The 24436-nt window shown below is 43.1% G+C and overlaps 1 protein-coding gene across 5 annotated transcripts in view; it reads right to left on the reverse strand.

Moving 5' to 3' along the window:
• The window catches only part of Kiaa1217 (KIAA1217 ortholog), a 267245-nt gene that overhangs the window by 49367 nt on the left and 193442 nt on the right, over nt 1-24436 (reverse strand). For all 5 annotated transcript variants that reach the window (XM_013014761.1, XM_013014762.1, XM_013014759.1 and 2 more), the window contains one exon: nt 3364-4172. In XM_013014761.1, coding sequence (XP_012870215.1) covers nt 3364-4172 — 809 coding nt within the window. The remainder of the gene's footprint in view (nt 1-3363; nt 4173-24436) is intronic.

Genomic DNA, 24436 nt, shown 5'->3' on the forward strand with positions numbered 1-24436 from the left:
TTTTGGAAGGAATCTGGCTGAAATGTTCAGAATTCACTCCTGACTTTACTTACCTGTCCTGGGCAAATGTGGGGAGACTGGAATGTCCCCTATCTCTTAGTTACAAGGCACAATACTGCCCTGTAGAAACACATATACCCCTGGACATGAGGTAAAACTAATCTATCATTGGGCATTACACCCCAAGTCCTTGTGTGTGTGTGTGTGTGTGTGTGTGTGTACCTGTGCCAGTATTGGAGCTTGAACTCAGGGCTTAGGAACTGTCCTCTTAGCTTTTTTTTTTTTTTGACTCAACACTGGTACTCTACCATGTAAACCACAGCTCCGTTTTCAGTTTTTGGTTAAATGGAGATAATAATCTCACAGACTGTCCTGCCTGGGTTGGCTTTGAACTGTGTTCTTCAGCTCTCAGCCTGCTGGGTAGCTAGGATTACAGGTATCAACTACTGGTGCTCAGCAGCCCTGGGTTTTTTTTTTGAGACGAGGTTTCACCATGCAGCTTAGGCTGGTCTCTGATCCTCCTTCTTTGGCCTTCACCAGTTCTCAGATTACAAGCATGCACAACCCTGCCTGGCAAAAAGTAGACATTCTTCAATAGACTTTGATATAGTATGCTTCTTACCAGCTTTGTGATAGTGGAAAAGCTACTGAACCTCCCTGATCCTAAAATGGGGATGCACAGCACATGGTTGTGATGATGACTTCAATATGAGACTAATGGAAACACTTACCCTCATGTGTGTGCAGAAAAGGCCCCTGATATGTAGTAGCTGCCCCTCACACCACTGCTGGCCAGCCTAGTCCTTGCATTCAGCAGGGAGGACACAGACCATACTTTCTGTCCCTTGCTCTACCTGTTTAGGTAACACTGTGGATGGGTGGAAAGGCAGAGAACAGAAGTTGTGGGTTCTGGTTCCCTTTATTGGAGAGCTGCCATGGCACACTTCCCTCACAGTTGTGGGGAGAAGGAGTGAAATAGTGGAGAAGCATGGTCTTTCCTCACACCGGCACTACATGTGAGGTGTGTGTGTTTTGTCTGTGGTGTGTGTGTGCACGCAGTGTCACAGGATGGATCTTGGCAAGCCGCCCCCCATCTGCCCTCACCATCAATTGGCCCCTGTGGAGCTAGTTAGCAGGTGAGGAGCGGGAGCTGTTGTACATTGCAGGGGTCCAGGAAGCCACGTGAACATGTACAATCCCGTTCAGAGTGACGGCCATCATCATGGGAGCTGGCCACCATGACTGCAGTTCAGGGTGCAATCATCTTGGTGAATTTTTCTAATATGCTCGATTGTAGGTAAACACACAGTCATGTGATTCCTGAGAAGGTTTTCTAACACAAGATAGGAACATGTGGTTTTGAGGTAGGCACAGGGGTGTCTGAGGGCAGCAGGCCAGGGCAGAAGACGGGGTGTTCTAAAAAAAAAAAAAAAGGGGGGGGGGGCATTTCACAGGTTCCACTGCTTCCATACTAGGTGCTCAGTGATGGTTGGCTGCTGGAGACCGGGAGGACACCACAGCTGGCCATCATGGACCCAGAATGCAGGAGGTGGATGGAGCTGAATCTCCCGTCCTCTGCCACCCACCAGGCAGGGCAGTGTGGGATGTGGCAGGAGGTGGGACCAGCCTGGAGGCTGATTCTTTTTCTTGTCCCCCACTGAATTCTATGGCTCTAAGTCCCCCCCCCCCTTAGCAGTTATGCACCATTCCCTGCCCTGCCCCCTGCTGCCCACCATTGGGACCATCTGTCGCCCTGTCCCATAGCTCTCAGCACAAGCTCCTGAGCCTTTGTTGTGTCTTGCTAGCTTCCTCTCTGGTGGTGATGCTGGTCTGTGTTGATGAGCTGCTGTGGGTGTCCCTTCCTAGGCATCTTAGACTTTCATTGCTAAGGGCTTTGGGAAGGAGGCAATGAGTATTTTTCCAATCCTTAAGTTTTCTTAGTTCTACATAAGCAAGCCAGTCATTGTTGCGGGTTTTCTAACTGCGGGGGTTAGAATTTATTGTTGCATTAAAGACTTTCAAATGTTCATGTTTATTCTCGTTCTGTTCTCCTGGAAGCCCTCTGCATGAGATCCTTATGAGTAAATAGACACAGAGGGTCAGCTTTCCATGATAACATTCTGCTAGAATGGACAGAGCTTTCTGAGTTGTGTATAAAAACAGTTCACTAGACAGTTCCTAATTCATTCACAAGTTTGGACTTATTTTTTATAAAGTCATATAATAATACCATTTTTTAGTGAGGGGCAGTGGTCTAAGAAGGTTCTAAGTAACTGAACACCAGATTTTAATTTTTTTAATTTTTTGTTTATTTTTGTTTTGGCAGACTGGGGTTTGAACTCATGGCCTTATGTTTGCTACACAAATGTGTTAAGGCTTGAGCCACACTTGCAGCCCTACATGCTTTAGTTCCTTTCAAACACAGTCTGCTTCTGCCCAGAGCTGGCCTTGGAGGGTGATTCTCTTATTTTTACCATATAACTAGGATTGCAGACATGCAATTCTTCAGGATATGGTTTTGCTATATTTGTGTGTGTAGGCTGGCGTTTAACCATGATCCTCCCATCTCTGACTTCTAGATCACTAGGATTACAGGCATGTGTCACCACTACCAGCCCCTGATTCTTATTTCTTACATTTCCTCCTTCTGAATTCATATATGACAGCGGTTACATATGCCAACCTCTGCAGTTGCCATTTCTTTGACCAGATTTTTTACCAAGTTCTCCAATCCATTCAGGCTTTAGCAATTTCCTGTATCAAAGTTAGCTTTTCTGTTGTTACTTTATAGATTTTTTTGGATGATAGAGGAGAGAGGCTCAGGACTGATGAAATAAAATACAATTATAATATTTAAGAAGCAATTTTCAATGCCTTATTCACTAGAAAAACTTCGCTGATTTCAGCACCACTTCCAAATAACCATTAAATTTAAACCATGTCATGTTCACAGACACTCACATTTTTATCATCTCGGAAGACAGGGCAGTAACCCATTCCTGTCCCCAAGCCATATGGAAAAACAAAATGACATCCTAAAAGCAAAATATCAATCGCCATTGTGAACCGTTCAACTCCGCAGTCCTTATTGACTCCCCATCACCTCTTGATCCACTTGTCTGAATGGCTTCAGTTAAGAATACTTTTCTTGTGAATGACACAAGTGTTGTGAGTCAGAGTGCCACACTACAGGACTGAGCTTCCTTGTGGCTACACCTGTCCTTCCTAGTGCATACTCCTGCTGTACCACACCCAACCCCACCCGCTCAGCAACCGTGCAGGAAACAGCCTTCTCTGCTGCCAGCTTTCTCCTCTCCTGCTTTGGTCTCTAGAGAACACCGTCTGCCAGGCCCCAGGCCTTACCTGGTCTCTCTGTCTTTGGGGATTGTAGCAGTGCTGTAGGCATACACTTGCTTCTCAACGAGAGGAGGCCCGAGGTCCACAATGCCGGATAATCCTGGCGTGTTCCGTGGCTTTTCAATGTACACCAAGGTGCCTGGCTCCTTTTTAAAAGACTGGCGACTGGGCGAGGCCCGGTCGGGTGCATTGTTGTGAGGGTGCATGTCTATCATTCTCAGGTCACCGACTCGGTGAGGAGAGGCAGGGGGTGTTTTGGAGCCCAGGGTCGGCAAATGGCTGTCGGGATATTTCCTGGATTTCTGTCTGTACAGTGACTGCTCCATGTGCATCTCTGCTTGCAAGGCGGGGTTACAGTACGCACTGGCCGACCGAATCGCCGTGCGGTGATAGGCAATGATATGGTCGGGGACATCCAGGGGGTGCCCGCCGTGCGACGAGGCTATGCTCATCCGTCCCTCGTGGTACAGGTAAGGATCCGCGTAGAAGCTCTCGTTCCTGTACAGAGCCATGTTTTTGCCGCTCAGGTCCTCATCAGGCTTGACGTCTCTCCTTTCCAAAATGGCGCTGGGGCTTGGCGAGATGGATCTGGAGACTGGCAGGCTGGACAGTCTGTCTCTGGGGATGGTGGCATTTCCAGGAATAACCATGGGGCGTGTGCCCCCGTAAGGAATTCTGGATGGGGAGGGGGGCATGGAATGGGGCGCAGGCGTGGATGGTGGGGAATTGGGAATTGCATGGGCTGGGTGAGCTGTGGATCCAGGCCGAGAGGTACCGGGGCCATCTCCTCTTGCATACACAAGTTCCCTCTGCATCTGGAAATAAAGCAAGGAATTAGAAAGCTGGCTTCGATGTTCACGTTTTTTAGAGAAATCACAGTGTGAATGTGGTTTTCTTGATGTGCAGTCAAAAGAATGTCCCTCTCCTGCAAGATACCTGTACCCTAATTCCTGAAACCTGTGAATGTGGTCCCTTAGAGATACCTTGTCGATATGGAATATTGGCTGATTCAATCAATCACAAGTGTGACTGATTGGGGGGGGGAAGGTAGGAGGGTCAAGGTCAAGAGTGATCTACAATGACAGTCCTTCTACCTAGAGAGAAGAGAGGGAGGAAGGGAGAAACAAAGGAAAAGAGTGAGGAAGGAAGGAGAGAAGGGAAGAATGAGAGGGAGGGAGAGAATAGGAAGGAGGGGAGGGAGAAGGAAGGAGAGAAAAGAAGGGAAAGAAGAGAGAGAAATTAGAAAATGCTATGCTGTTGACTTTGAAGTTGAAAGTAGAAATCAGAAGACAAGAAAGAATATAGGCAGCTTCTAGAAGATGCGAAAGTTACATAAAGGGAGTTTTTCTTGACTCTCCAAAAAAAAGTAAGGCCCAGCTGACAAGTTGATTGGCATTGGCCCATGGAATTAATTTTGTGATTCTGATCTCTATATTTGTGTTGTTTTAGGCCACTCTTGTTCTTTTGCAGTGCTGGAGTTCAAATGCAGGGCTTCACACATATTAGCAAGTGCTCTGCCACTGAGCTTTATCCCCAGCCCTAAGTCATTAAGGAATTTGTTACAGCAACCACAGAAAATGAACACACCGGATGGACGCAGAGCTCAGCGCTGTGGGACTGAGGATGAAATGGCACACTGGTTTACATTTGGAACTCACAGCTTCTTAAGACACTTAACACATGTGGGTCTAATGTATATCAACAGTACTAAAATGGTGCTTTCTGATTTTCTTCACAAGCCAATCTAATGCAGGGACAGGACTGAAGAAGCAAGGGGTGGGCATGAATCGTATGGACAGAGCTCCATCTCTCACCAACTCTTTTCTGGGGCCTATAGCACTGAGAAACTGGGAGGGGAGTAATGGTCCAGAAAAAAATTGTAGGAATCATAGTGAGGAAGGCAGTAGGGGAGAGGAAGGAGACCCCAAGCATGGTCCAAAGGACACTCTGGGATGCCATGCGCTCACAGGGCTTACAGGAGCATATCACCATAGGCTGGAGCTTCATGGCCACAAGGCCTAAACTTCTGGACAGTTCAAAGGTGAGGATTTGCCAGGCCCCAGTGGCTCACACCTATAATCTTAGCTACTCAGGAGGCTGAGATCTGAGGATCACCGTTTGAAGCCAGCCAGTGCAGGAAAGTCTGTGAGGCTCTTCTTCCAATTAACCAACAAAAAGCCAAATGTGGAGCTGTTGTTCAAGTGGCAGAATGCCACCCTTGAGTGAAAGAGCTAAGGGACAGTGCCCAGGTCCTGAGTTCAAACCCCAGCACTGTCACCAAAAAGGAAAAAAAAAAAAAGGAAAGAAAAAAGAAAAAAAAAGTGAGGACTCCCAGTGAGTCTTTTCCTAATTCTCCGTTCGGAGAGTTAATAATGGGAGAATCAAGTTAAGAGGGAAAGAGGAGGAATGAGTTTGTAATTTGCCATTATAGCACCATGTTCAGAAAAGGGCAGACTAAAAGTGAGAAATGACTTCAGGAAATGATTATTGATGCAGCTTGGCTTTGGTTGAGACCTGAGATGGAAATGCCGGCTGAAGTTCTCCCCTTGTTTGTACACAGAGGGAAGGGAAAGGAGAAAGCAGTTATGGGGCTGTTTGTGCCCTGTGGGAGCATTTCCTGTCCTGATTCCATCTAGGAGATGCAACTGAACAAGAAGCAAGATGTGCAGCTAAAAGACTTGTGGTGTGACTGCTGAGGGAAGAGAGAAAAAGGACAGGCAACAAGAGCAGGTTGAAAAGGGAACCAAGCCCAGTGCGTTGGATATGAATGAATGGGGTCTTTCCCATAGGAATGTCCTGGCTTAGTAAGCACTTAATAAGCGCCAGGCATTGCTCCATGACAGAGTTCAGAATAAGCCCCTACTCCTTGGGGAGAGGGGAAAGGCTTTTATACGTGGTGGGATGTGGGTCTTCCTGGCTTCCTTATCTTGTCCCTGGAAGGATGTAGCAGAGTAGTGTCCTCGGCCACACAAAGGAGCTTTTCAGAGTCTGGTGGATTGTATAACACAAGTAACCAATTACATGTACAAACAAGGTACAAAGAGCAACAAAAGAAAGTCTTCTAGGTGTGGGTTTCCCAAACACCACTGAAGTAACCTCTTCACTCCCTAGGGAACCCAGAGGAAGCAGGGTCCTCAATGGTAATTAATACTGTTCAGCTCCACCTTCCTCCTCTCCCTTCCAACACTCAAGAGGTGTCTGGACTACAGGCTAGTCTGTCTTCTCTCCTCTAAATCTCACGTGTGGGACCCCTTCACCCACGGAGCTCTCTCCCAAGTCCTCACGATGGAGGATTCACACCTGGGCCCTGTTTGCATATCTGGCTGCAGGTGCTTGGAGGCTCCAGCCCACGTGATCCTCTCTCTACCCACTTGACATCCTCATGACTCTAGTGCTCCGTGACAGACCAGGGTGGCCAGTCCCAAGGCCACGGTGAGATAATACACCCGACTGAGTCTCATTGCAGAATGAAGCAACCATCTGGGAATTTTGCAGGAAGTCAGCATGGATCCTCTGTGAGTACTTCTACCTCTCTTGTCTATCATGATTTAGGATTCATTGAAAAGGTTTAGCTCAGAGTAAGCAACCCACAGCTTTCCTAGGTCATAAACTCTGTGAGGGATTGGCTAAGTCAGCAGTGGGCTGATCATGAAATCCCCCAGGCACACGGTGCCCCAGACCCTACAGTGCCATAATGAACCAAAAGTAACTTTAAGATGAACTTGTCACATCAGCTCCAACATGCCACTGTGTACAAAACATCATACAGAGCCCAAGATGAGTCACCCACAAATGGCAGGTATCATTGTCACTATTGTGCTTAATAGAGACAAAATTCCAAATGTCTAGAGCTGCTGGGATGCACAGTATTTCTAACCAGACAGTCACTGTTCTCTGTTTTTTTCTCTGTGACTGGCTTCGAATAACATTTTCTTTTTTTTTTCCTTTCATTTTGCTAGTACGAGGGGCGGGGGAAGGGGTGCCTTGTACTCTGTTTGTTCATGGCTGGTGCTCTACCACTTGAGCCACACCTCCAGCCCAACTTTTTGATGGCTGACTAGAGATGAAGGCTTGCATACGCCTGAGTAGCTACAATTACAGGCTTGAGCCACTAGCACCCAGATAGCATCTTTAGTTGGCCAATCTTGTGTCCAGTTAACACACAGCAAAAATATCTCTTTCTTGGCAAGAGCGGAAAGAGACCTCAAGACTCTAGGGAGCACAGAACTCTTGAAGGAAAATAATATGAATGAAAGGAGAATGTCAAACTCATTGTAATTAATTCAGGGAAACTGGGTATCTTTCTTTTAAAACAGCAGAGGAATATTTAAAAACAGATTTGGTTATATGAAAGGAAATAGTTTAAGAGTTAGAATTTATAACTAACTTTTAACAAAAAAAATAAAAAAATCTCATTTGAGGGATTAAAAAGCATGTGTAAAGGTGATCAGAAACATAACAATTCATTAAGAATGATGCTGCCACACTGTATTGTGCCTTCCTATGGGGAATGAGGGTGCCTGGCAAAATATCCAGTCAATACCCAGCAGAGGCACCAAACAATCAGAACGGAAGCTCAACTGGTGTGGATAGAGCCTGGCCCTTGGCATCAGCATTCTGTAGTTGCTGGTGATACCTTAGCCTTCCTTGACTGCTTTAAAATGATCTTGCTATTATCTGGAATGAATCCTCATGTTATCCACAGTGGAACCCAATACAAACATTCAATCATGGCAGAGCAGGTAATCTGAGGTTTAAGTCTCCATCAAAAAGGGAGCCTTAGAAGTTGGGCGCTTTTGTAAATTCTTATGTGGGTTTGCCAAGCTGCATGACTTCCCAAGATTGAGTTTTTAAAAGCACCCTGATAATTTCATCCTCGGCTCTAAAGAGAGCCAAAGATGAGAATGACATGTGATCCCATTATAATTTTGAAAGCTACCGCTAGAATCAACTCTTGAAATGAGGTAACTTCAGTTCATGCACCAAATGACACAGAACAACTTAAGGCAACTCTTACATGTTGGAAAGATTGGGAGATGAGAAGAGAGAATCTCTTTTCTACATCTGCAGTGTGATGTGTGGAGATCCCTTGCTATTCCGGTACAAAGTAGACTTTATTCCTCCACACAGCTTCTGTGACTGAACAGTTAAGACTTAATAATTCATCATTTTAAAAACAACCTATCAGGCTAGCATTCCTCCCATGACAATATCTTCCTAGAGTCAGATACCTAAAGTGTTTTATTCCATTTTTTCTCTTTTACATTTCTGCCTAACAAGTAAAGACATGGAATTAAATATATATTAACTGCACAAGACTCACACTCATACCTCATAGGAGAAAATTAGATTGGTCTTATAAAGTAAAACAAATCACACATACACACACACGCACATACACAAGTGTCATTCACTTCAAGACTCCACTTGAGTCTCTTATTCTCAAGCAAGTATCTCATTTAATCTTAGTAAGTTAAAAGTTTCTAGATATGTCTTTGAAGTATTTTCTTTTTCTCCAGGAAATTTCAATCTTTAGGTGCGCTTTATAGACAGAAGATCATATAAACATAAAAATAAAAGAACTTCCTACTAAAGGTGATCCAGATTCAACACAAATACTTATCGGCCTTCACCTAAGCACAGGCACAGAAAACGTCCAATGATCTGGCTGTATATGAAGCACAGTGCTCTCTGGAGGGTATCGCCTTTCCCTCTTTCTATTTCCGCCCCAATTGCTACTGTGCCTTGTGGCTGAAGTCCTTCCGGGTCTTGTAAACAAGGAGGTGTATTCCAGAGCCTCATCACCATGGCCCCGGCAGATGGCTGCGATTGGTGCCTATGCCCCCAGCGCCCAGCTCAATCAACTGTGTGCTCATACTCCCAGCAGACGAGAAAATACCGGGGAGAATTTGGGATTAATCATCTGAAGACTGAGTTAGGGATCTTTATATACAACTATATTTTACGTCCACAAAGCTCTGTAAATCAAATCAAAAGTCACCGATTCAGAAGTTTCTTAGAGGTAAGAAGGATCATCTTAAAATTGTTTCTGGGGAAAAAAAATAGCACGAAGGAAAAAAAGACCACCTATTTATCACTGTTTGGGGGAAACTCTCACAGAGCCACAGCTCTTTGTGGAACATTTAAAACACAAACATAGATGCTTTGTGGAAAGAGAATATTACGTATAGTTGATTGCATTTTCAACTCCACCCTTCCAAATCTAGAATTTGTAAACATACCACTCCATCAGACCATACAATGAATTAGCCAGAGAAAAGAGAAAAAGATTCTCACGAGGTGCTTTCATCCTGAAAGAATTAAAGCTACTTACGTTTTCTTAAGGAAACCACCTGTATAATTGGCAGTGTGCAAAAAGCACATTGGCTCAGCTCCTGGTTCCGCGATTCCTTTGTTTGCCTGTTTCATCAAAATCCTCAGTCCCACACTCAGATATTTTAGACAGCTTCGTCTTCAGAGTGGAAATCGTCAGGAAGGACACAGACTGAGAATCATTCCTCAGCCCAAGAAAGACCATTTTGTTTTAGCCAGCCTTGGAGGGAAGCTGCCTACAGCATGGATTAAAAAAAAAAAAAAGTAGCCCTCCCCAATGATAAGCCAATTTCTCCTCCCCTTGGAAATTAGTCACTGAATAACCTCAGCCCACATCCAACCACAAACTACCACACCGGTGACTCAGTCCCTTAACAATTGCTTACAGGGAAACACACACCAAGGAAGGAACTCGGAGAGGCCTAGGTACATGGGTTAACAAGGAAGGAATAGATTACCGAATAAGATTTTACTGAAGGTGAAGAGATCCTTAAAACAAGTAAACAGACACAAAGCCAGCAGAAAACTCAGGGTGGCTGATTCACCCCCAGGACCAATCCTCAGATCAGTTTTCTATGGAGAAAACCTAGCCCAGCACTCAAAATTCATTCTGCTCCCAGACTTTTGAAGTTGGGAGAGATTGGCATGCGAAGGTAACCTGAGCCTCTCCCTGGGTTGATAATAAAAAACAGCAAGTGATAACCAGAGCTGTCTACTTATTAACCAGCGTCATTTTATCAAGCCGAATATTGAGCAGCAGCCATTCCACAGTGTGTGTGTAGCAGGGCTGAGCAAGCTGCTGCCATCGGTTCTAGAAAATGAATCTGAAACAAGGAGGAAAAATAGAAAAGGCAGGCCACAGTTATTCAAAGAGAAGATTCGAGAAGAAACCAGAGCCCTTAAGGAGATGGATGGGGAGGCAACTGGGCATTCTCCAGAGATGTCTCCTGTATACTCTCTACCAGGACAGCCATGTTTTTCCAGGAAGAAAGGGACAAACAAGGAGATGTATGTCCCCAGCAAGAAATGGCTTGTGAGCACCCAGCCAGGAGTGGGTAGTACACCTGTAACAAAAGGTGAGCAGGTCAGCAAGCTCTCTTTGCTCTCAGGCAAGCTCTCCTTATTCATTCTCCTGCTTCCGGAACTCTGAAACCCCAGGCCTTCCACTGGGAATCCTCAAAACACTAGGTTGGTCTCAAGCCACACCCTACTACTGCCTTCTGGGCTGTCTAGGCATTTTTTCAAACATTTTCAGGCTTTTAGAGGTTGTTCTTACCAACCAAAAGCATTCCATGACGTTGCTTAAGCCCCAAATTCAGTTAGGATTGCAGGCTTTCTTAAAAAAAAAATCTGTTTACTGGCTTTGTGGTTATTAAGGACGGGGGAGAGAAGGCGCACACAACCCCGCGCCCTCCTGAGACGTCTCATTAGAGACAAAATGTGGCTGAAGTGGCTGTTACAGATACCACCTTCAAGGTCAGAGAAGAGCAGAAGCAATGTGAAAACCGTTGTTTTGTTTTTGTTTTTGTTTTTTTCCCCCTTAAATCTAACCAGCACTGACTGGGTTGTTATTTCTCACCGGGCTAAGAGAAGTAAACTATCAGCACCCAGGCATCTGGTATCCATTTGGTTCATTTTGTTTCTTCGGGCACTCGTGGGTTTTCCAGGAAGGCGGGGCCGAGGGGCTGGTTTTCCTTTTCAGAACCACCATCCCACTCCTCTCATGTCCCCCAAGTCCCTGTCTCTTGGGAGTTCTTATTCATTTTGTTGTCTTTAAGTGGATGTTCTGGAGCTGTGATGTCCTCCAACAGGAACCGGAGCAGCAAGTTCCAAGGCTGGTTGGCTGAGTGAATCACTCCATGTTCAACACATTAGTCTATGTCAGCTACCCCGGAGCAACAGCCCCCTAGGAGGTGCTGCATGGTACCCAGAGGATTCTGGCTGCCCTCTTCCAGCTCTTCCTTCAGGCCATGGCCGTGGTCAGAACAATTCCCTTTCACTTTCAAAGCGCTCCAGGGCAAGTCTGCACAAAGCATGCATGGCTTCCACAAGACCCACACAGTAACTCACTGTCAGGAGTTTGAAAGCCAGCCCAATCCTGTGGTGAATCAGGATGGGTTAAATGCTCTCTACCATGCAGGAAGTTTACCCTGCGGGAGGGGGGTGGGCAGAGGTGCATTCAATATCCTAAGGCCCTGGAATAGTAGCTAATGAACCAGACACACTAATTTCCTGAGCAACAGTCTGGTGCCATCTATAGGAGCCACTCTCCTCAGCCCAGCGGATTGCCCTCCCCGGAGAAGGGCTCAAGGTTTCACCACAAGTTGGTTCAGTCTGAGTGCAGCCAGCTACAGACACCCGCTGCGCTCCGGTTGATGACTTTGCCAGATTCCTATCAGACTTGTCCACCTGGGGATAAAACAGCCTTTATCAAATTGCCCTGCCCAGCAGTGTACAATGCATCCTGATAATTCACTTTCTCTTCCTTTCATTGACTAAGGCTGAAAGCAAAGGGAAGAGATTTGATTCTTTTTGAGTTAGTGTTACAAACCAGTAAATAGCCAGCATTACCTCAATAGGAAATAATGTTTATGCTCGACTAATGCTAATAGGATTGTGAAAATTATTACTGAGTCTCCTTTCTCATCCATTCTTTTATTGACTAAAAAAAAAACAAACAAACAAAAAACCAACCAAGCAAACCACACTTACATATGCTCACAGAATATCCAAAATGTGCTTATAAACATAAAGATGATGTTGTAAAGGGAAGTGTTTAGTATATTGGCAATATTTCAAATTCATTCTGTTTATACTGTTAAAATTGCAAACATGGTCATTTGTAGGGCTTTATTAACCTATTAATATTTCATGTGATCATAAATGGAATGTCTCCCAGACATGAGAGAGACAGACTGTTGCCAAAATTATTGAATTCCCAGGAATGAGAAGGTCCAGTCAGTGGTTGGCTTACGGCTATATTTAAAATACTTATAATTGCCACAAATATTTTGACATGAAGAACTCTGGCTAAGTTCCTCTGAAACCAGCCGTAGTAGACCAGTCCCATGCCCCACAGGGATTAAAGACCTCAATCTGGAAAAGAAGTCATGTGAAGAGAGCATTAACTTCTAAGCCACCATCAAATATTGTGCAGAGCAGAAGGAGAGATAAAAGGAGAGCCACCCTTCTCCAGTGGATACCGGATCTTCCTTCCTCCGGTCTACTCCTATCTTTCCCAGGCCAAGGACAACCTCCTTTTGCACCTCAAAGAGTTGCTTTGTGAAATAATATCGTATTTCTTCCACTTGCAACATTCCTCATTTCTTACCTTCATCTGCCCAACCACCCATTTCCTGGATGAACATAGTTCTTTCTCAGTTCAGCTCACATTTAGAATTCTCTAGTTTTACTGCTGGGATCTCATCTACACTACCTTGTTCTGACTTTCCGGTATCTTAGAATTCTTTTCATAGCAATTGATGAACTACTCATTTAACTCCTCAACATATACTCTGCAATATACATTGTTTTATTGACTTATAACAGTTTGCTCTACCAATGTTTTAAAATGTGCCCTCCTCCGGTACAAAAACCACCAATAATTACCCAGCAATTTACAATTTAAATTGCTTTCAATTATGATTCTACTTCATGGGACTCAGAACTCAGTGAAAATCTACAGGACAGGTGTTCTGGCCCTGTGATAATGGTTAGAAAATGAAGGGTAAGGAGTTAAGATCCCTGCTGAGGTTCAGGCAGCTGGCAAGTACAGGAGTCCTGTCTCATCCCTGGGGGACACGTCTCAAACCCTCCCTCCATGGATGTCCCAAGTCACAGGTAGCACTGACCTGATATACTCTTTTCCTCTGCACATACACTTAGCACAAATGTGTTTATAAGTTAAACACAGTAGGAGATTGACAACAATCACAAAACAGGACAAGTATAACACTATGCTATGATAAAAGTTACTTAAAAATTATGGAGGCATTGGTTCAAAGGGGGTAGATTGCCAGCTGAGCAAGCAAAGCCCAGCTAAGGGTGAGGACCTGAGTTCAAACTTTATAATCAAGCGCCTCCCCCCCCAACTCCCCTACCCCCAATCCCATGCTCAGATATGAATTGTTGATTTCTGGAGTTTTCTATTAAATATTTTCAAGTTATGATCATCATTGGGAATGGAAACTTTAAAATCCCAGCACCAGGCTCCCCATGGGGTTGGGCTCTCCTGGATGCTTCCTCTGCAGGCAGCTCTCCTCCAGGGCACTGGGTGGTGAATCGCCTGCCTAATGCCTTGCCAGCAGGGCCCTCTGAGGGGTAACTCATTTGACTTTTTGGTCTTTGGTGTACATTTTGGGATTACCTCCCCTTCTTCTTTTAAGATTCTGATTTGCACAGCAGAAGCAAGAGAATTGCTGGGATATCTTAGTGGACATGAAGTCTAATAAAACAGCTTCTTTTTTTTGGGAGCCTTTTGCCAGTAAGTCATACTTTGTTCCCCTGCTTTTATTGTTTTACTTATTTTTTGGGATAAAGTCTCAAGTTCTTGCCCTGGGCTTGCCAGACTTTGAACATTCTACTTTGCTGCCCAAGTAGTTTGGGTTATAGCCATGTGTCTCTAAATAATCTGTTGACTTGCAATGTCTCTTGACTTACTATTAGGTTTTAGCTACTTTCCCCCAAATTAGTTATTTTAGCTATATAATTTTACTTTTTAATTACAATTAAATAATGCATACACTATATATTATGCTTATGCTATGCATACATATACTTATGTAATTATATATCAATTACTAAGCTATAAATTTATAACTACATTTTATACTACATACAACTACACACTTAGTTGTATATTTGCATATATGTACCTACATAGCTTCAGGATGTGAGGCTTAGAAATAGCATATGTGTTGGTCAGATGACATGAGTCCTAAACTTACCATACGCATTGATAATGATGTACATAAAATTTTATGCTATGTAACTATAGCTTAAGTGATGAACAGTTTTCACATACCCTTAGAGAAAATGATGGGAAGCACTTTGATGAATGACAGATGCCAACCTGGAAACCAAATGGTCGTTTACTATAACACTCCCCTCCCTTATCCTCGGCCGATATAATCCAAGGCCATCAGTCGATGCAGACGGTACTAAACCCCATATAAACTATTCTTTTTTCCTTACATAAATATACACCACATCCTAAAGTTTCCACAAGCTTCCAATTATGACATCGGAGAATAGATCTATAGATGGATTAGTTACAAAAAAATCTAAGACTTTCTAGACTTATAAATTCAATGAATACATCTTGGAAGCCCATCTGTTTTCTGTGTTTGGTTGGGATTAGTGGAAGAGTATGCCCAGCACCTACTAGTTTTTAGATCAGAACAGTGGCCCTGGATGACCACCCTCATATTTGCCTCTCAAAAGCCAGTACAGAATGGTGGAGAGAATAACACCACTAGAAAATTATGCAACGTACATCATGGTCCAGGTGCTAATATCAGTTTCTCTATCTATAAAGAAATGTAGTGAAGACTTTCTCTAAAACCCAGCTCTAAAATTCTACGGGCCCATGAAGTATTTATTGAATAGCTATTATCAGTGGGGAATCCATGGCTAGGCTGATGTGGGAAAAGGGATGTGGGAGAAATAATCTCTGCCTCTGTGTATGTGTGTGTGTATGCTAGGGCTTGAACTCAGGAACTCATGCACTGTATTTGCAGTTTCAGCTTTTTGCTAGAAGCTCTCAGATTTGTCTGTCAGGGCTGGCTTTGAACAGAGATCCTCAGATCTCAGCCTCTGGAGTAGACAACGATTACAAGTGTGAGCCATCAGTGCCTGATAACTTCTGCCTTTGAAGAACTGATATTCTATTAGGAAAATAAGGCCATCCATCTATACTAAAAATAAGCCAAAGCAAGAATCACTTTAATGACTGCAACAGGCCAATACTGGAGTCTATAGAAGGATGAGAGCTTTCTGGCAATGATGGTTGAGGAACGCTTCTGAAGAGGTTCCATGAATTAGAAGAGTTTCAGCAACGCAGAGAGCATTTCCTTTTTTAGGTATTCCAGGCAGGAAGAAAGGGTCAGGATAAACCACGGGGAAGTTCAGGGCTGCAAACTAATAGACAAAGCACTTGTACCACCAAAAGCTACTCCAGGGCAGTGTTTTGTGCAACTCTAATGGGCATCAGAATTATCGGGGTGGAGGTGGGGTTTGTTAAAACAGGTCTCATATCCACAGAGTGTCTGATTTGGGAGGTGTGGACGAAGCCCATAATTTTTAAAATTTATTTATTTCTTTTTTGTCAGTCATGGGACTTGAACTCTGGGCTTGGGCACTGTCCCTGCACTTTTCAGCTCAAGGCCAGTGTTCTACCACTTAAGCCACAGAGCCACTTGCAGTTTTCTGGTGGTTAAATGGAGATGAGAGTCTCATGAACTTCCCTGCCTGGGATGGTTTTGAAGCATGATCCTCATATCTCAGCTTCTGAGTATCCTGGATTACAGGTGTGAGCCACTGGCACCTGGCAGAATTTTTATTTCTACCAAGTCCCCAAAGGATCTTCCATGCTGGTCCAAGGACCAATGTTTGAAAACCACTCAATGGGATTGACAGTTGGAGCAGGCAGGGTAACTGTTAGCTGACATGGAGTTCCAAATTCCATCTTCTGGGCTTGGTAAAATCTAATTCAGGAAGATGACCTTATGAAACAATGGGTGGCAATAATAATTACATAGAATTTCTCCAGCCAGGAGAAGATGGAAATAGGACTTCCTATTTACCCAATGCTTTCCAGATAATCCCTATGAATTCTAGCTCGTTCTAACCAGAAAAATACTATCATCTGCATTTCATAGATAAACAAGTTGGGGTCCAGAGGCTTCAACTGTTTTATCTCAAGTCAGATGACAGGGCCTGGACTCTTGCAGTTCCATAACAATCTTGTATTCTAGTGTCAAGAGAGCAGCATGGAGGTCTGACCTCTGATGGCTCTTCAAGGGTGCACAAGCGTTGGAGGAAAATGGAGGGGAAATACTATATGTGTGCAAAATTCTGTCCAGAGCTATCTGCACATCTGTGCTAGATGTGGAAAAGTAATAAAAGAAGAATACAAACAGTCCAGACCACATTAATGTTACCTAAAATGTAGGAGGAAAAGGTCTTCTAAACAGGGACTTCAAGATGTCCCTGAGCCCCTCAGATTGCTCTATTCAAAGGAATACCTTTGGTTTCCAATTCAAAGATCAAGTCAGCCAGCCAGCGAGCATGGCTTGGAAAGCTGAGATGGTCAGAAAACCATGTGTTCACCTAATGTGGATAAAGAATCGCCTCCAAGACAATCAGGGTGGAGTCAACATCCACCTTGGTACTGAGGTGGCAGCATCTTTCCCTTTGTCCGGCCCTCACCCCACCCTAGAGTGATCAGCTAGTCCCTTCTTTGCCACGGAGCTGTCATCCAGCTAGAAGTCTTCTTCTCTGAAATCAGATCTTCCTTCTTGTCCCCAGGAACACAAAGCAAGACCTTTGAGCCTTCTTCCCCTCCGGCAAAGTTCTGCCTCCCCCAAATCTAGCAGTTCACGGGAAACAAACCACATGGCTGCTGGCCCAATGACTCCATGAGTACATCAGGTACCACATGACAAAATGGTCATATCAGGTGCACATAGAGACACTGACACCACCCTCTTAAAAGGACCCCCTTAATCCCTCTATGAGGTAATTTGGAGGAAAGTCTGTCATCGATGGAGTGCTTTGCAAAGTTCATTTTAAGCTCACTTCAAAGAGAAACAAACTGTAGGCTAAACCCAAGGGAGCTCACTTGCCCTTACTTCCTAATCCAAACTTTATCTTCTCCCTTTTTCCTTTGTTTTATTTTTTTTCCTATTTACCTTGTCTTTTCTGAAGTGCAACATTTAGTAAAAATTTCTTCCAGAGAACTTAGAACTATGTCAATCAATAAATTGGTAAAAGGTGGGTCTAAAAATTAGAGGGGCAAGACATTAGTTCTATTGCAATAAACTCTTTTCCAGACCACAGAAGTATACAAACTAATTGCTAAACTGGGTGTGGTGGCTTCAACTAGGTGTCATCCTAGTTACTTAGAAAGATGAAAGCTGAGGATCCTGGTTCAAAGCCAGTAGAGGCAAAACGGTCCATGAGACTCTTATCTCCAATAAATCAGCAAAAAGCTGGAAGTGGAGATGTGGATCAAGTGGTAGAACACAAGGGCCCAAGTTTGAACCCCAGTACTAGCACACACACATGTACATGCACACACACACAGGTAGTAGAAACGTGATGGAAAAGCACTGGATTATGAATCAAAAACTTATTTTCTACAAACAGTCTTGGCACTAGTCTTATAACCTTCACCACTGTTCTAACACTGAACTTCCCTGAGTCTCTGATTCTGTGGCTCTTCTGTAATACCTGCTATATTTACCTTTCTGGGTCCATAAACATCCAATGGGCTAAATCACTGATTTGTTACTTTGTGTGCAGAAATGCATGCCAGTGTGTCTTATCACTAATATCATGAACAAACATTCGATGACCTAGGAGGCAGAACAAAATGGATAACGTATATAATAGCTACTTGAATACAGTTATAGGAGGGTGAAGACAATACACATTTGCTTCTTGAAATATAAGAAATTATGAGAGAATGAATATTCTGAATCCAGCCCATGCCATAAAAGATAGCCCATTGGTTTTATACTGGTACAACAAGTAAGTTCACATTTCAGTAGTGTCCAATAAAATATGAGATGAGTCCATGCCTACATCTCTGCTTTGTATCTGTCTCGTTACTTTTTGTCTCATCACCTGGGGGAGATCTCTTTGGTAATGAAAAGAGAATCCATTTTGTTATGGTTTTGGTTGTAAAATGTTGTAAAAGGTGTTGTCCTTACTTCGTTGATTCAGTCATTGAGATTAGACTGGACTATGAACATTCTTCCTGTCTTCATCAATGGATTAGCCCATTAATGGATTAATAATTTGATGGTATGATTGGGAGATGGTGGTAACTTTCAAAGGGGAGACCAGTTGGAGAAAGAAGGATACTGGGGGAGTGTGTGTGAGGCTGGTTCTTGTCTGAGCTCCATTCACATTGTTCTCTGTTTTCTGTCTTCTGTGAAGTGAGTAGCTTTGTTCTATCCATTGCATCTTTCTCTCTACAATGATGCCTAGCCTTCCCATCAACCCAGAAACAGTGGAGCCAGAAGACCATGGACCGCAAACTTTGAAATCACAGATCAAAATACATCCTTCTGATGGGAGGATTATTTTTCTAGTATCTGGGGCCAGAATGAAAGTTGTCATTGATGAGAGGCTGAAACAATTAGCTCAAGGTAAGTTTCTGGAGCATCTGAGAATTTCAGCTATTATCCATTCTAGGTCTGCTCCACATTTATATTATGATTTGCATTATGATTGCATTCTCTATGACAGTTTTTCAAAAGAAAAATATTTATCTTACAATATTGCTCTAAATTAACTCTTAGCCTGCTTCTTTGATATAGAAAAAAGTAGTGTTCTAGTGCAAATGCGGATGTCTTATTATTAAACATATACACTGAGATAACTTTGAACATATATTGTCTGGATCTATATTTAAAATATAAAAACAAGCCAAGAGCCACTGGCTCACTTATGTCATCCTAACTACTCAGAAAACTGAGATGTAAGGATTGTGGTTTGAAGCCAGCTTGGTCTGAAAAGTCTGTGAGACTCTTACTTCCAATTAACCAGCAAAAAGCCAGAAGTGGAGCTGTGACTCAAGTGGTAGAACACTAGCCTTGAGCAGAAAAGGGGATGGCCCCCAACCCCAGTATCAACACAAACATAAAATCAAATATAAAATGTATTTGGGTAACTTTAATAACATTAGCATTGTGTGTGTGTTGTGTATGTGTGTATATATATAAATATATATACATATATATATCTTGCAATAAAAGTTTGCAAGTCAAAATGTAAACTATCAGAACTGCACATTTGACTCCTTTTTATGCCCTACTCACAAGGTGATACCAAACAGAAACTTGTTAGCTTTTTGCTAAATTCCTTCAGATCATAGTTAGGAATAATAAAAATAGAGAAACATTTAAAAACAACATATTTCAGTCTTAAAATGGTGGGATTAACATAATTATAGCCTTAGGTTGCCAACAGGGCCACATTGCTCATTTTCATGAGAATGAAGGGCTTTCTCGGATCACAAGCTAATAGGCTCCTTGGTCTAAATATATACAGTAAAAGTGCAGCATATTTCTGAAGCATTGAAGTCTGACCCCTGTGGATATCTGGTGAGTAAATTATGCTGCAATGGCGCAGATTATTTGTTGTCGTTGTTTTCCAGCTACACAGCTGCTAGGAAATGTATTTTTAGATTTGCTTTGGAAGGCAGGCAAAAATGGTATCAATTTTGTAGATATGCATCTAGAACGTTCCTCCAGCCACTGCTACAAGATGTCAATCCTCTACAGAAGGTTGACATCATTATCTTTCCTCCTTGTAAGTCAGGACAAGGAATAGCAATTGGGGCTTATGGTGCAGGAAGCTAGCAGGTTCTGACTCCAGTTCCTGTACGTTAAGGTCAGGCGATCTGGAGATGGTGGTAGGAAGACTGTGGTCCACAGCTGGCCAAAACACAAGCTCATTTGAAAAACAAACCAAAAGCAAAATGGATGCAGAGTGTGGTTCAAGTGACAGAGCTCTTGCTTAACAAGTATGAGGACTTGATTTCAATCTAGCCTACTGCCAAAAGAACCAAAAACAAACTGAAGAAGAAGAAGAATACCACCACCACCACCACCACATCCTGTGTGTTAGAGGTGGCACATTTCATTTAAGGGTATTACAGGTCTGGCCATTGCTACTTCTGAATTGTCGTAATTCCTCATTGTTTGGGGCTTTCTTTAGTAGCTCTTCCTGCTTCATCGGGGGCAGATGAAAATCAACAGGCTCAAGGATGAAAGCAGACTAAGGATAAGCCCAACCTTTCATGTCACAGGAAAGGAAACAAGGAATGAAATCAAACACATGTGTTGATCAACCACAGGAGTCAAACATACTGTCTGTATTTGGGGAATATGGAGGGAGTTAGCGCTGCCTGCTTCTAGTTTATGTGACACGCTAAATCATCACACCTTTTATCTGGCACGGACTCCGTTAAATAAACCTGCATAAAAATGATTTCATGAATGGTTCCACTTTGGTGCCACAGAGCAAGAAGCTGAGGTCTTGCAAACTCTTGAAGAACATATTCGATTTTTTTAAAAAAATTATTTTTGGCTACTTTTGGTGCTTGAACTCAGGGCCTCATGGGCTTGAACCCAGAGCTTGTTCGCTCACAGGTGAGCCCCATCTCCATCTCAGCTTTTGCTGGTTAATGGGAGATAGCGTCTCATGGACTTTTCTGGCCTGGCTGACTTGGTATCACAGTCCTCAGATCTCAGCTTCCTGCATAACTGGGATTACAGGCATGAGCCACCAGTGCCAAGCTTTAAGTCACCTTTAATTGACCACACCCTTAGTTGTGACCAAATCAACAATATTTATTGAACCCTCAGGTTCTTTGTACTATAAGCCACTCTAAAAGTCAGTAAAAACAGTATTATATACAATTATTAAAATTTAAAAACCTGCTTTTCTACATGCTACCTAGAATGAATTTCATTATGGTCAATTTGTGAACTGAGTGACTTTAGGAATGATATGCCATAACAAAGAGGCTGACAGTAGTACTACACAGTTTTGTTAAGCTTAATATTGTTTGGTTCAAAATGTCTAACAATATGAACAGCTGTGTTTTTTTCAGCTGACTTGATGGCCTACTCTCCTTCCATAAAAATATTCAATTGTGTAAATTTGATTAGTTCCACTTGTACTGATTATTGATCCAGGCCCATACATTTGATTTTTTTTTTCTTTTTGGTCATAAGGCTTGAACTCAGGGCCTGGGTACTATCCTTGAGCTTCTTTTGCTCAGGACCAGCACACTGCCACTTTGAGCCATAACTCCACTTCTGTTTTTTTTTTTCTTTCTGGTATTAATTGGAGATAAGAGTCTCATAGATTTTCTTGCCTGGACTGGCTTTGAACCGTGATCCTCAGATCTCAGTAGCCAAGATTAGTGGACTGAGTCACCAGCTCCTGACTACACTTAAAATTTTAGTGAACTCTAACTCTACTACAGAATTTCTGATTCTTTTTTTGAAAGACAGTGGAGAAGAGAGGGATTTGAATTGCTTTTTGAACTGCTATCCTCAGTGGCAGCAATGGGCATATAAGAGAAGTTATAAGCGGGGCTCTTCCTAAGCCTACCATGGGCATATCTGGTGAGATGCAGAGAGCTGAGAACCAAGTGAGGTACAGTCCAACATGGCTCTGAATATGAACTGGTCCAGGTGGTTTGGGCTCCAGTCCTATTTTTTTTGTTACTTCCTTAATTATTTATTGGTGGTACTGAGGTTTGATCTCATGGCCTTGCCCTAGCTAGGCAGATGCTCTATCACTTGAACCAAACCCTGCTCAATTTTGCTTTACTTACTTTTTAAATAGAGTCTCATATTTTTGCTCAGGTGAGCTTGGACAGTGATCCTCCTATTGCTGTCCTCCCAGGTTTTCTGGGCTCCTGGGTCTCAACTTACAGGTGAACGAGTTACACAAAGTAGCACCTAAAACCCTCTTTCCTCCTGTGAAGCTCAAATGACTCCAAATAAGTCAGCCCTGATCAGTGCAGGCCTGTCAATGAGCCATGTCAGCCACAGGTACAAATCTAAAGTAACAGCTCTATTTCCTCAACGGCTCACAGAGTAGCTGCAAGCAAAGCAAAGAGATTGGGCCCCATGGGGAGAAGTCTCAGGAGGAAATGTGGTACCAATAGGTACTAGGTACCTTTAGAATAATTTTTTGTTTTTCTTAAAAATAAAATAGTGGGCTGGGAAGTTGGCTCAGTGGTAGAGCGCTTGCCTTGCATGCATGAGGCCCTGGGTTTGATTCCTCAGCACCACATAAGCAGAAAAAAGCCAGAAGTGACACTGTGGCTCAAGTGGTAAGGTGGTAGCCTTGAGCTAAAGAGCTGAGGGACAGCACCCAGGCACAGAGTTCAGCCCCCACAACCGAAGAAAATAAAGAAATAATATGATTCTCGTTACAGTGAAACGCATATAAAAAAATAATACCCACTCACCTGAGACATTTGGGGAAAAGCACAAAGAATGGTTACCAGGAAGTCCGCTATAGTGTTGGAATCCTGGACCCAGGATGCCTAGGGAGCAATCTAGAGTGGTCTGGTATGCCCAGATGGGTAGCTAGGAAGCAACCTCAGCCAAAGAATATTCTGCAGGTACAAGGATGACAACTTGAAAATAAAAGGACCTATGCTGCCAGTCAGAGGCCATGTCCACTATAGGAGAGGACAGGTCACTTGGATATCAAAAGACAGGGTGTCGCAGAAGTCTCTGGAGCAACTTGAAGGACAGCACTCTCTCCACCTGCAGAACCTGCTGCAGGAAGAGGGCTATGTTCTCAGCGACTTTCATTAGTACTGGTTGCTTAAGCCAGCAGTGGCTTTTATGCTGAGCTGTAGTTGGAAGCAAGCTGCCTTGATGCGAAACCCAAATTCTGTATGGTGATGTGCAGCTCCCTCCCATGACGATGGTCTTGGCAGTAATTACTTTGCATCGCAAATCACAGGGATATTTTTGCTCCTGAGTTGATGTCTCAATCATCAGGAGGCTGTGGGAAGAGTGAAAGGTGAAGCTCTGGTCCTAAGGGGGCTCAGCTAGCTTTCCTGATGCCAGGACCTTCTCTCAGCATTCCGGATGCTGCCCCATCCTCCTCCTGAAGGGGAGAGGCACGTGTCTGGAGCCAGTCTCTAGTCAAAGACACTTGCCACATCCTAATCAAGCTTATAAACTCCCTGTTCTAACCCACATGTACTTTCAAAAGATGATTGCTAGTTACCATTTTATGGTATTTTTGTTGTTGTTTATGTGGTACCGATGAATTGAACCCAGAGCCTCATGCATGTTAGGTAAGCACTCTACCACTAAGCCATATTCCCACCTCACATATACTTTGTGTGTGTGTGTTGGTACTGTGACTTGAACGCTGGGCCTGGGCACTGTCCCTTAGTATTTTCTGCTCAGGGCTGATACTTTACTACTTGATCCACAGCTCCACTTGCAGCTTTTTTTTTTTTTCTTCTTGCTGGTCAGTTGGAGATACAAGTCTCATGGACTTTCTTGCCCAAGGTTGGTTTCAAAACTTGATCTATATCTCGGCCTCTTGGATAACTAGGATTATAGGTATAAGCCACTGGTCCCTAGATATTATATATATATATATATATTAAGTGTATATATATGTGTGTGTGTATATATATATATATATATATATACACACACACACATATATACACTTAAAAAATAATCAACAACACAGCACAAGGAGTAAATTAAAAAAAAAACTCTAGGAAAAAGAGTTGGTTATCCAAGGTGCTTTTTGCTAGTTTCACCTGATATTTACTGTTTTTATTTTATCCTGATTAACTTGTAACTAGGTCCATGGATGTGCAATGAGCCTGATAGTATGTGAAGTTTCATATACTACTCATAAAAAATAAATGCAAAGAAGTATTAAAAAAAACTTCATCTTGAAACCAAATAAATATTACTTATTATTAGTTTCAACATTGTTTTCTGTGCTTACAGAT

This window comes from Dipodomys ordii, unplaced genomic scaffold, assembly GCF_000151885.1.
Source record: "Dipodomys ordii isolate 6190 unplaced genomic scaffold, Dord_2.0 Scaffold24, whole genome shotgun sequence".
Taxonomy (NCBI): domain Eukaryota; kingdom Metazoa; phylum Chordata; class Mammalia; order Rodentia; family Heteromyidae; genus Dipodomys; species Dipodomys ordii.